The sequence below is a fragment of the Lepidochelys olivacea genome, assembly GCF_965140295.1.
Source record: "Lepidochelys olivacea isolate rLepOli2 genome assembly, chromosome: 25".
Lineage (NCBI taxonomy): Eukaryota > Metazoa > Chordata > Testudines > Cheloniidae > Lepidochelys > Lepidochelys olivacea.
In genome coordinates this window covers 16,164,216-16,177,371 of record NC_140435.1, presented here as the reverse complement: position 1 = coordinate 16,177,371, position 13,156 = coordinate 16,164,216, and the positions used below count along the sequence as shown (strand labels likewise).

General features: G+C 55.0%; 1 protein-coding gene across 1 annotated transcript; it reads left to right on the top strand.

Moving 5' to 3' along the window:
* Positions 1–4,534: 4,534 nt before the first annotated feature.
* Positions 4,535–12,524, top strand: LOC311513019 (zona pellucida sperm-binding protein 4-like; the record flags this gene model as incomplete). The annotated part of the gene is made up of 12 exons (XM_084614551.1): positions 4,535–4,718; positions 5,773–5,894; positions 7,006–7,090; positions 7,480–7,635; positions 7,996–8,183; positions 8,995–9,092; positions 9,409–9,536; positions 10,107–10,296; positions 10,377–10,524; positions 11,020–11,107; positions 11,681–11,797; positions 12,370–12,524. 12 exons carry the CDS (start codon positions 4,535–4,537, stop codon positions 12,522–12,524), a joined length of 1,659 nt encoding a protein of 552 aa, XP_084470677.1.
* Between the last annotated feature and the right edge of the window lie 632 nt (positions 12,525–13,156).

The window sequence follows — 13,156 nt, the reverse complement described above, 5'->3', positions numbered from 1 at the left end:
TGCCCAGGCCAGTTTGCATCTTGCATCCTCACCCTGCACAGGCTGGCCAAGGACAGGAGACAGCTTTCCCGGCTGGCAGCCAGCCCCACGCTCTGCTGGGTGTGGAAGGTGGAGAAAAGCCAGTCTGAAAAAACCACCGGCGTGCGCACGTGTGCGTGTGCGCATGCTAGGGGTGCAAGTCAGTCTCTGCTCTCAAAGGTTACCTGCTCCTTGGCCACTTCTGCATTCCCAGTGGCACCCAAACCACAACATGTTTGCAGAAGCGGGGCTGAAAGTGGGTTATCAAACCTTACCCCACACCTGCTGCTGCTCTGGTGCATTCTCCTTGGGGGGACGCCCCCGTGTGCACAGCTAGGAGCCTGTGTGGGTTTCTGCCCCGTGGCAATTGGTGGATTAGGTTATACACTCCCAGTATGGATCTGGTTATCCTATAGCCCCAGCCCTAACCACAGGAGCCATTAAACACTGCACGGAAACACACCCACAGAACTGAAATACCTTTGGGGCTAATGCAGCCCCCTCTGGTTTTGAGAGGGTGGCCTTCTGCTTTGGGAGCCCCGAGACCTGGGGTCAACTCCCGCTTCTGCCATCTCCCCGACTGTGTGTCCTCAGGCCAGCCACTGAACCGCTCTGTGTCTCCGTTCCCCAGCTGCCCAATGGGGATTTGTCTCTTGCACTAACAGGGAGCGTCGCTCACGATGTGAATATCCAGCATCAAGCACAACTGCTCCTTGAGTTCAGAAGGGGCCTGGAGGTGCTGCTGGAATATAAACCGTAGATGTGGCCTTCAGGGGCCAATGTGACGTCATGATGCTGGTGTTGTCACAATGTGACATCCTTGTCCCAGAGGATGACATTTGAAGAGTTGCAGCTCCCAAGGTCAAGCTGGCAGTGGCCAAAACTTGTGACCATCCAGTGGTTCTTTGTGGGTTAGGTGGGTCTTGGTCCAGGTGGGCACCCATGACACACGGCCCTCTGATGGCAGGCTCAGCAGAGAGGTGAGGATGAAATGGGCCGTGGAGTTAAACTCCCACATCTGACTCTGGGGAGGAGCCATGGCACAGGGAAGGTGCTGGGGGAAATGGACGGAGCATTCATTGGGAAAGTCAGTTCCAAGTGAGTCCTCTCTGTGAGATACCTTGGCCACATTCTGTGCAATTCTATTTTAAAATCTAGCACCTGGGAGAAGGGACTTGTAGCCATTAACCCAGGGAAGTTGCCCCTGGGCAGTGAAACTGAGGAGACAAAAGCTATAGCTAGTTACAGTCCATAACTAACATCTAAAGGTCTGTGCTGAAGTGAAACTGATTTCACCGCTGCATGCTAGAGCCCTTCACTGGGAAATTACAACTGACAGCTGGCACCTGCTGATCTGACTGAGAAACGAAGCACAAGACTGGATCTCTAGTACACACATGCCCTCATGCCCACACACACACTCACTCAGCTGCCCAACTGCAGAGGGAATTTGGGGTGCTCTATCCCTGTCTGATCCTTCCCATTTTACAGATGACAAAACTGAGCCACAGAGCAGGGACATGACTTGCCTAAGTTCACCCAGAATGGGATAGGCCCCCAGGTCTCCTGCAGCAGAGCATCTGCTTTCACCCATAGGCCCCACTGCTTCCTTTCAGAAGTGAATGAAAATGTTTCCTGATGTGGATTTTAGGCATTTCCCCGCACCTGTATAACCCACAGCACGAGTCAAACACCGGCTAACCCTAGGATGTAGCTCAACATCATTAGCAGAGACAGAACCATATCAGCAAGGCAAAACCCTGTATATTTTTACTGGCATTAAATGTATGCAACTTTGCATAAAATGCATAATCCGCATGGATTTACATAGCTGAATCCTGAGGTGCCAAGATGGGGTGTTATAACAAGGGAAGCTGCCTGCCAAAGGACCTCCCCTTCGGGATGGAGCCTGTAGTGGTTTCAGGGCTATAGATGATTGCCTTGGAATTATGGGAAGGTCCTTTTCCCTTGAAGAAGACTCATGGTGGGAGCTCCTGCTGGAGAACTGGGACACTGTCTGCTGGGAGCACAGGTGGGCTACTGCTGAGGTGGAGGTTATGGCTGGTTGAACACTTTCCATCAAAACTTTGAAAAATGCACCCCGTGCATCTGGAGAAGTGGGGTTTTTACCCACAAAAGTTTATGCCCAAACAAATCTGTTAGTCTTTAAAGTGCCACCGGACTCCTCCTTTTTGAAAAATTGGGTTTTCCACCACACACTTTTTCCGAACAAGTGCCTGTTTTCTACAGATAATTTTGATTTTTCACGAAAAAAGAAAAAAACCCTCCAAACACCTGACAACCAAAATATTTCAGTTTGGCTATGCTGCTGCAATGCCTCCTGAGAACTGTAGTTCAATTACTCCACATCCCCATTTTCCTCTATGGGCCGGGCTCCCTGACTGCACTGCATCTCCCACAATGCACCATGGCCATGGAGTCCCATGATGCCTCTCCTTTCCAAGATTTTGAGTTTTGGCCGAATTTTTCAGTTTTTAAATTTTCACCAAAAAATTGAAATTTTTACAGGGGAAAAAAAAACATTTTTGAGCAGCTCTGGCAGGTCTGGCCCAGCCTATAGGAAACATGCCTGTTTTCCAGGCAAGTCAAGGCCCTGATGCTCACGAGAAGTTGGCGTGAGAACCTTCCATCGTTGCCATGGTGGCTGATGTGACCCATGGGTAAAGAAGGGATATAAAGGAATCCCCAGCAAGAGTTGCCTTTTTCACTTTGTATGTTGGTGTCTCTCCTTTTTCTTATTTGCTGCTCTGCAGTGTGGGTCTAGTCACCATAACACCCAGATCTCATCCAGCACATTTCATCCTTTCATCTCAAAGAGCTTTACGAAGCAGGTCAACCACCATTTTACAGACTGGGAAACTGAGGCACAGAGAGCAGAAGTAACTTGCCCTAGGTCATCCAGCAGGTCACAGCTAGGAATAGAACTGACATCTCTAGTGCCCCAGCCCAGGGCTCTGGCCAATAGGCCACATTGCTGCCAAACCACCTGAGTTGCAAGCCCTGGGGTCTGTCAGGTTCGGGTGATGGGCCCCTGCCATCCTGCAGGAGGCTCCTGCTGGCCAAGCCCTGCTGAGCCTGTCAAGCTGACCTGCCCTCCAGCCTGGCCCAAATGGCCAGGAATACAGGTGCCCCTGCCTGCCCCGGAGAAGGTGCCAGTCTACAACCAGCCACGTGTATCTGCCCATAGCAGACCTCGTGTCTTTCCCTTTGCCCTCCCCCTGGCTCTTTGCCGGCTGTCTGTCTGTGTCTGCTCTTTGCAGGGTGCGGGGTTGTGGGGGGGACTGACTTGACAAAATCCCAGCTGTGCCAAGGAGCCGAGATCATTTCAGTCGCGACCCGCTGAATGGGATCAGCGGTGCCTCGGTGATGTTCCCCTCACAAGCTGGGCCAGGCTGGCCTGGCAGGCCGAGAGGCCCAGGTCCTTCGTAAGTCGCACTTTCCTGGGAGCGCCTGGCAAAGGAGGGAGGTTTCTGTCCCCTAGGGGAGCAGAGGGGGGCCCGGTAGAGGAACTGGCGCGTGAGCCCATTGCAAAGTCAGGCCTGGGCTAATGCCATCACCACCACGGGGGTGTGGCGAGACGCAGGCACATGTGCAGGGAGGGGCAAAGCGTGGGGCCCACGGAGGGCATGTCTCCACAGACCAGAGCCAGCTTTGATCTAGCTAGCATGGGTACCAACAGCAGCAAAGCTGCAGCAGCAGGGGTCTCAGCACAGGCTAGCCCCCTGAGTAAGAACCCAGGGACCCAGGCAGGCTTGGACAGCCTATGCCACATGGCTTTGCTGCTCCCGTCCCCGAGCTAGCTGGGGCACACCTACGTGTGCTGCAGTCACCCCCCTGGATTGCAATGCAGACGTAACCTGAGGGGGAACAGGATGAGAGGAGAAAAGTGATCCTGTGGGGGAAGGAGAGGCTAGGCCTGGGGAAGCTGCAATTGGATTAATTTGCACAGATACGTCTCCCATGGGAGGGAGGGAGAGATAAGATTGGGGCTCAGTTTACCCCTCTATAAATAATAAAACCTCCTAGCACTTTATAGTCATCTGACTAAAGGAGTTCTCAATCTCCAAAGCAATCTGGCTTTCTTCCCTTTCCACACTTGTTTTTTTTTTTTCCAGCCAATAAATAGCCCCTCACCCGCTAAGTACCTCTTCAGCCTTCAAACACTTTATTTCCCTTTTTAAATGTTTCCTTTTGAATTAGCAAAACCTGTACGGGTCTTAACAAGGGCTTGGGGATGAGAAAGAATCAATAAAACACTTTAGAAGGGGTGTGGGATGGTTTTGATCCATTTGGAGCAAGTACAGTGAGTTTCAAATCAAGGCCAATTGGAAGGTGTAAACTGACTGCTGGCCAGCTGGAGTCACACCTGGTCCATATGGGAATTTAGACCTCAGTGCTGGCCAATCAGAGCTCCTTGAAAGGTATAAGACCTGTGCTAATAGCTTGGAAAGCAGTGAGTAGCTGCATAGGTGGGCTAGTTTGTGAAGTGAGGCTGATGGATAACATGATGTTTTGGCTCTTTTGTGGCCTCTTTTTTCTGATTGGGGGAGCTCAGGGTGGCCTTAGGAATGGGGGGGTTCTTTGGAATATTAGCCGGCTGACCTGTGGGCAGAGAAGCTTGGTATTCACCCTGCTCCCAAACCAGACTGAGATAGCTCCCCTTGTGCTGAGAGCTCTGGGTAAGTTGAACAAAGCTTAAAATCCTTTAGTCTCTCTAAGGTGTTGCTGGGATTCTGGGAGGAAGTTTCCCCTAGCAGGTAAAGCTGAGATGGTGCTGTGGGGTCTTTGATTATGAGTAACTTCCTGGGGTGTTCCTCTGCTTGCCTCCACCGAGGGTACAAATGTAATACTTATTGACTGTCTCCAAAGATTCTAGTTGCTAGACCAGGGAATGCCTTGGGAGTAATTGGCTCAGTTACTTTGCAGAAACTGGCAAGTGCCCAAAGGGGGCTAAAACACCTGACTGCTGGGGCACTAACGAAGCCAGTAATGCATAAGAACATAATGGTCAGACCAGTGGTCCATCTAGCCCAGTATCCTGTCTGGCAATAGTGGCCAATGCCAGGTGCCCTGGAGGCAATTTGAGGACTTCAATCACACAGATATAGGTGTGAGGTCTTTTTTAGGAGTGGTGGGTGAAATTCTGTGGCCTGCATTGTGCAGGAGGTCAGACTAGATGATCATAATGGTCCCTTCTGACCTAAATATCTATGAATCTATGAATGAATACACCAGGGGATCATCTGGTGATCCATCCCCTGTGTCTGCTGGAGACCTGGCTCTGAGGTGAGGTGCATTGGATGCTGAATGACTTGAGTTGGCTAATATTACTCCTTGGCTACAGCTGTAGGGGGGTGGGAACTCCTCCTTCCTGAATATGGAGGATGGATGCTGAGGTGGTGTGAGGGAGTGGCCTTTGTGAGGCCAAATGGAGTGAAACTAGCCCTAAACCACATGGGCTAGCCCATGGCATTGGCCTGTCTCTGAACAAACTCCTGTTCCCTGTAAGGAAGGCTCCTACTCCATCCCCTCCCCAACCACACTCATGACCTTTGAGGCATGACCAGTTAAGGTCAAGTGGTAGTGGAAGGGAGGGGTCAGTGGCTCCTCAAGGCCGGTGTGACTCCTCTGCAGAGCCTCCCTGCTCAGGGTCTGGCAATGGGGGGCAGTGGATTTGGGACTAGGAGGAACAGGGCTGAAGGTGCTTTGTCTGATGATCCTCTTGGCCTCCAGATGCAGAAGGCAGGCCCCATGTTCTGCAGAGCAACCCTGCCTGTGGGACGCGTGTCGAGCAGCAAGCCAATAGCTCTGTGGTGGTTGAAGCGTCCTATGCTGGATGTTATGTCAACGAGAGAGTAAGGCCCTGTCTGGGAACCTCCCTGGTGTGAATGGGATGGGTAGCAGTGCTTATGAAGGGGGAGTGTGAGGAGACCATGGTTGGATCTGTCTGCAAGGGCCTAACCACTAGTGCACAGAACTGGGAATTGGGAGACCTGAGTGCTAATCCTGCCACTAACTTCCTATATGGGGCAAGTCTCTTCACATGCCCAAGCCTGCTCCTGAGCTTCAGGAAGGCTGAGGCTTGGCTGGTGTCCACACAGTGTCCTGAGAGCCTAGGCTGGCCAGTGCTGTGAACATGCAGTGTTACTAGCTGGGGGGACTTGATATGTGTTCACGCTACTCTCCTTCCCCCCCACCCCTTCCTTGGAAACACTTACACTGGCCTGGCTTCCATCCCTGGAGCTGGGAGCTAGTGATCTCTCTGCTTCCAGTGTGATGTCATTGCAGCTGGCTTGTCTTGCCCTTGGATCTGCTGCTCTGGCCAGCAATCCCTCTGCTGGCCCAGCTCAGAGGGTGGAGTCCCCCACTCAGAGGGAGAGCTTGGCTGCAGCAATGTGGGGAGGAGGACCCCAGTCTGTACTGGAAGGCCTGAAATCTCCCCCTTGTTGCTTCTCTCCCCATAAAGCTGGCTCCGTCTCTTGGTTAGACCATGGCTCAGCACCTGCCTGTGTGGGGGAGTGGCCTGGCCTAGCAGCTAGGTCAGGGCGTGAAAGTCAAATCTTGGTTTCTTGTCTGATCTGCCACTGAGATGCTAAACCCCTCCAGGCCAACTGGTGCTAGGGTCAGTGACACGGCAATGCCAATCCTCTCCCCTTGAGGAGCCGTGGTACCAAAGGCAGAGTGTCAAGGCTGGGGCGGATGATCTTGGCTTTGCCATACTCCCTCCCCTGAAACTGAAACCTCCTTCAGTGTTTGCTTAGCAGCTGCCGGCTCATGTCGGCTGCCTGCAGCCCTGGTGAGACTTGTGGGCCCATGTGCCCACCCAGGGGATAGGTTGGGCTGCCTGTAAATCCTGCTGTCCCCCTAAATCATTCATGCTCCTGGCTCTCCTTGAGCACATGGTGCTGGGGAGGGACTCTGAATACTTACACCACAGTGATGGTTCATCCTCTGCTTCCTGCCTAGGATGGCAGCTTTGTGATGACAGTCCAGATCGAAGGCCCTGTGGCTTCCTACAAGGAGGAGCTGAGGTGCCCAAACCACCTTCTAGGTAAGGGCACCCATGCCTTGGCCAGGGATGGGACTGCACCATTGCTGGGATCTTCCTGAAGGATACTACTTGGTGTGGCAGGAGGCCTTGTCTCTGGGCATCCTGTACCAGCTGCCAGGAGTTAGCCACCTCCCTGAGGAGGGACTGGGCCATGGGAGATGCTGTTGTCTCCTGGTCCATCCTTTGGGGTGGATAACTGGGGGTCCAGGCACTGACAAACCTCTCCTGCATGGCTGAAGAGAAGCAGGAGTTCCAGCCTGTGGTGCTGCAGGAGGAGGCCAGGCCTCTCTCAGCCACCCCATGGGGCTTCCTCTGCCCATGGACAGGGTCTGGTGGTTTGTGGGGAGGGCAGCTGTCTGAGCAAGCACTGTCTTTGCCTCTCTCCCTAGCCCGGGATGCCCCGAGCCCTAGCATGTGCTCTGCCATCCAGGCCTCGGCTAGGCTGCCGTGCGCTGCCCCACCCATCACACGAGGTGACTGCGAAGCGCTCGGCTGCTGCTACCAGCCCGGTGACAGGCTGACTCCCTGCTACTATGGCGACAAGGGTGAGCGGGGGCTTTCCTCTGCCCGAGGGACCTGCTGGGGATCTCCGCAGCAGACCGATACTGGAGGGTGTGTCCGGGGGGAAGAACCCTGTTGGGGCCTAGGGCCACCCAAGGGCCTTGGTAGGCTTTAGGACCCAGTGATGGCGTTCCTGTCCCTTTGCACTCAGGCCTGTCCTGTCACTCTCTCATCCCAGTGACTGTTGGGGGCAGGACTAGTTCTAGCAAGTCAACTCCTCCACTGTGTCTAGAGACTCCTGCTTCACTGGGGTGCTAGCCTGGAGTTTTTGGGGGAGTCCCCAGGCAAATGGCTCCAGCAGAGGCTGCAGCTCCCTGCTGAGAGGCTGTGTGGCTCTCCCCCAGTGACTGCGCAGTGCACCCCAGATGGCCAGTTCTCAGTTGCAATCTCAAGGGATGTGACCACACCACCCCTGGACCTGAGCTCCGTGCACCTGGTCAGCGCTCACAGCAGCAGATGTGCCCCGGTGTCTAGGAATGAAGACTTTGTTGTGTACCGCTTCCCACTCTCGGCCTGTGGGACCACTGTCCAGGTAAAGGAGGGCACCTGTTGGTCAGTCCACCCTCCGCTGGGCAAGGCACTTCATGAACTCTCATCACTCTCTGATGCCAGCTGATTGTCCTTGAGGTTATGGGGGGGGTCACGAACAGTCATCATGAGGCTGTATTTGATGTGTCCTGAGACCATCAGATTTGTCCCTTGCAGCCTGGGGTTCTGAGCCTACAGCCTCTGCTTATGGGTGGTCTCCTAAGGTTTGGGCCCTACAACTCTGAAGTGGAGTTGTGGTGATGCACAAGCAGCCTATCAACCCTGCTCCCCAGTGGCTGCTAATGCTTGTGGTGAAGAAAGGCCAAATAGCCTTGGAGCTAAAGGGGACCCATGGGCAGGAAAAGGGGGGAACATGGCACCCATTGATCTTCCTGGGTCCCTACATGGAACAACCTTACAGTGTCTCTGGTGTCAGCTACAGACTGGCCATGAAACCAGCCTGTTCAGTGTAGCTGGAAGTCTAGTGGGTTTGTGAACACTGGGGGGTGTGCTTGTCCTGGAAGGGGGTGGGGACTAGCATATTGACTGGTTTCTGGTTGACTTGAACTTGAGCCAAGTAAAGCTGGGCTGGATCTCTCCTATGCAGATTGGCTCCAGTCAATCCTCACAGGACACGACTCCTGCAAAAGCATGGTGGGGCAGGGAGGGGTGTAGCCTGGGCCATTAGATCTCAGACCTATTGTCTGTGGGGGCTAAGCTGCTGACCCCATGGGAGCTGCTGAGTTCTTGTGCAAGGAGAATTCACCTGTGAAGGCGTTTCTGGTGCCTCCAGCCTCTCTTCTCCCCCTGTGCAGGCATCTGGTGACCAGAGGGTGTATGAGAATGAGCTGGTAGCAGACCGCAAAGTGCTCACATCCCATTCTGGCTCAATCACTCGGGACAGCACCTTCAGGTAACAGGCCTGGCAAAGCTTGGAGGCCTCTGCTGGAAATGGGGGGGGGGGCATGTCAGCCAAGCAGTGTTTGGGTCCCTCTCCTAGGGGGGCACCTCCCCTGCCAGGGAGGGCTAGGGGATATGCACTGGCTCTGTCAGCCCACTGCTGAGCTCCCTGCCTATATCCCCTCCTGCTAGGGGAGGCCACCTGATCCCCTGGAATTAAAGGGGGGAGGCACTAGCCATTCACTGAAGTCTCAGGTCTCCCCCTGGCATCTGAGTATGTTCTCTGGGGAGTCCAGAGGTGACCAGCTGTCTGGCCTTTCCCCACCCAGGCTGACCATCCGCTGCAGCTACTCAGCTGAGGACTTCCTCCCTGTGAACATCATGGTCTCCACCCTTCCTCCACCCCTGCCTGCAGTTGGGCAGGGACCCCTGGCCTTGGAGATGAGGATTGCTACAGGTGACTGCATACAGGCCTGCCAAGCACTTGAGATGCTTCTGAAATGTTGACATGTCTGGCCCACTTCCATGCCTGGCTATCTCCAGAGCCTTGGGCTGCTGTGTGGCACTCAAGACTTGAATCACTGCTCCTTGGGAATGGGGGGGGGGTGCCACTTACCTGGATGGTGGGGGTGACTCTGCTCCTAGAGCAGCTGGTACCCACTGGGAGGGAAGGAAGCTTGGCTTGGCCATGACCTAGCCTGGGTGGTCTCTCAGCATGGCTGCACTGGCCTCTGGCCCTTCAGGGAGATCACTGCTGTCTGAAATGACTTTCCTGGTCTGCCTCCTGTGGTGTCCCAGCTGGGTCCCAGGGCACAACTGCCCTTGCTGATCATGGCTCTGATACTATACCAGTGGGACCTGGTCACCAGGAGACAAAAGCCTCACCCCATCCTCCTAGAGTGAATAGGAACCAGGGGGAAGTGGGTGATTCTGCCCCAGTACTTGCCTTGCAAAGTACCCCATGAAATCAGTGATCCTGCCAAGGGTCAGGGCGGAACTTGGTCATCTCATTTCATTCTTGCTGCAGATGAGCATTACAGCACCTACTACACAGACCATGAGTACCCAGTGGTGAAGCTTCTCCGGGATCCAGTGTATGTGGAGGTCCGCATCCTCCAGAGAATGGACCCAAGCCTGGTTCTGGTCCTGCATCAGTGCTGGGCCACCCCAAGCACCAACCCCCTGCAGCAGCCAGAGTGGTTGATCCTTGTAGATGGGTGAGTCTGGGTGGGGATGGGAGCGGGGCAATCTTCTGCCAGGTGAGAAGCCTCAACCATCATTGTTTGGCCCCTTCTAGGTGCCCTTATGAAGGTGACAACTACCAGACCCAGCTGGTGCCTGTGGGCGAGGCCTCAGGGCTGCAGTTCCCATCTCACCATCAGCGCTTCATTGTCAGCACTTTCACCTTCGTGGACATCACCTCCCAGCGAGCGCTCTCAGGCCCGGTATGGTCCCACTCCCCAGAGGACTAGTCTTGAGACTTCCCGTGGCCAAGCCAGTAGGTCAGGGATCCTCCTGCAAATGCAGCTGAGACTGACCTGAAGCTGCTTTGCAACCTCCCAAGGCAATTCTGCCCCTCTCCTGATAGCTTGGGTGGGGAGCACCTGAGTGGACAGATTCTAAGCTACTGTGTAGCCTTGAGTGACCAGCACTAGCTTACCTGGCCTAAAGCAAACACCATCCAGTGTCAGGGGCAATCATGACCCTGTTGCCATTCTCATGGCCTTAGGCTGCAAAGCCCCATGCTGGATCATGCCTGTGTAGCCACATGGCAAACTAAGTTTCTGCTCTTAATGGCTCTGCAGGAGGCAAAGAATCCCATTGCTGTAACTGGCTTTCACAAGAGCTGGAAGCAATCTTAGGGTAGAGGGAGGCAGTGACCCTCTGGTGCAGGTCCCCTTAGTTCTTCCTTGCCAAGCATGAATTCTCTCTGCTTCCAGGTGTATTTCCACTGCAGTGCCTCTGCCTGCATGCCCTCTGGGCTGGAACACTGTGCAGTCCAATGCCCCACAAACCTGCAGGGGAGAAGTAAGTCTGTTCCTCCTTGGCATCTGCCTCTGGCTCTCAACCAGCCTGAGACCCTTGGGTCTTTCCCATTCACCCTCCTTGGCAAGTGCCAGCTCTAGAACCCAGCGCCCCAGACCCATGGGGTGCTGGTTAAGACAGGCCATGGCAGGACGGTCTCCACTCTAGGGATACACAGGGCATGAAGGCTTGGCTAGATTGAAGCCACCTTCAGGCCTCCTGCAGGTTACCCCTTCAGGGGATATGACCCTGTTGGGAGGGCACCTACGACACCCCCCCCCCTGCAGATTGGTCATAGGCCTCTAGCAAGGTACCCAGGCACTAGCCGGGGGCTTGAAGTGAGACCATGGATCTCCCCTTCCCTGCCTGTGTGCACAATGACCGCTTCTATTGAGCCTCTCCCTCAACAGTGACCCTGGGCACCTGAGTGTCATCTGGACTTTCCCATGGGGACTGGAACTGGGCCACAGGCCTTGCACTGGAGACAGCTTGCAAAGCCCTAGTCCATATGGGGTTGGGGGATTGCCTCTTCAGGAGCTGGGAAGAGAACTGTATTCTCACTTTCCTCTCTCCTAGTGAGAAGAGCCTCCCAGAGCCAAGCCTGGGGGGAGGAGCCCCTGAGCCTGGTGACAGCTGAGGGGCCTGTGGACTTCCAGGCTGGCCAAGAAGCAGAGGATGACCTTGCCCAGGAAGGTAATGGAGCAGGCCCTGGGGGTGAAATGGGACCATGGCACCCACCTGCCTCATGGGTGGGTGTTCATTAAACTGGGGGGTTGAGTATTCTGGGAATGGGGGGCCAGTTCAGAACCTCTCAGGTCCCCTCTCCTGGAGGGGGGGTGATGAGGATCAGTGGAAGGAGAGGCTTGTCCCTCCCTCCATCCAGTGGTGAGGCAGCTGAGCCAGGGAGGAGGCACAAAACCGCCCCCAGGCTGCTGGTGGCACCATGAGGCAGTGCTTAAACCTGACCAGAGATGTGAAGAGCCCCTCACTTCCAGTCAGGGCCTAGTGTAAAGCCACTTCACACTTCAGCAGCTCCTGAGCAGCCAGTCACCCCTGCCCTGGAGACTATCTGAGGGAGCCCCTCAAAGCCAGTGCACCTCCTTTGGCTGAGCTCTGCCAAGCCTTGGCAGGCCTAGTGTGGAATGGAAGGGGGCTGTGGGGGGTGAGGCCCCTGCAGGGCAGGGGGGAGGACTAGGGTGGGATCTGGCAGTGACCACCTGAGCACTGATGTCTGGCTTGCTGTGTCCTTGCTCCTCCCTCCACAGGTTCCCATGGACTCAGGCCCCTGGTGGAGTGGGGAGAGGTGCTGGTGTCCCTGGCAGGGGCTGTTGCTGCTCTCTCAGTTGCTGTTGTGGTGGCTCTGGGCCTGAGGAAGCACTGGGGCAGGTGGGGACATGCCAGGGGGACTGCAAGTGCCTAAGGAATAAACCAATCAAGTGAGTGAAGCCTCCTGTCATTACTGATGGTGCAGAGTCTGCTCTGCAGTGTGGGTCTGCCATTGTGCACTGGGGAGGGTGAGAAGCACAGAATCCAGAGGGAATCGAGGCACTGGGGACCCATAGCACTGGGCAGTCCTGGCTCATCACACCAAGAGGCAGCTCAAGGGTGCAGGCCTTGCTGATGAGGGGAGTGGTGCAGAGAGGACCTATAGGGCTGGTAGCAGCTAGTGATTAAGGGAGGCAAATGCCCTGCACAAGAAAGCAAAGACCCATAGGGAGAGAAGGGTGGCATCTTGTCAAGGTCTTGCCTGCTAAAGTGGCTGGTTCCAGAGCTCTGCTGCTGAATCTCCAGCTCCCTGGGCTCAGCAGGCCCCCCTGTGCCTGGCAGCTTGGAGGGTGGCAGAGCTGGGACCAGATTCCTGCATGCTGGTGTCTGCAACCAGCTAGACAGCCTTGGCCTGGTGCCCTCAGGACATGTCTTCCCTCCATAGAACACACTAATCAGCTGTTACATGGGGAAGGTTAATGGCCAGGGCACTCTGGTAGAAATTAAACCCTCCACCTACAGGAAGGCAAACAGGGGCTGCTGTGCTGGTAGAGTCAGGGACCAACT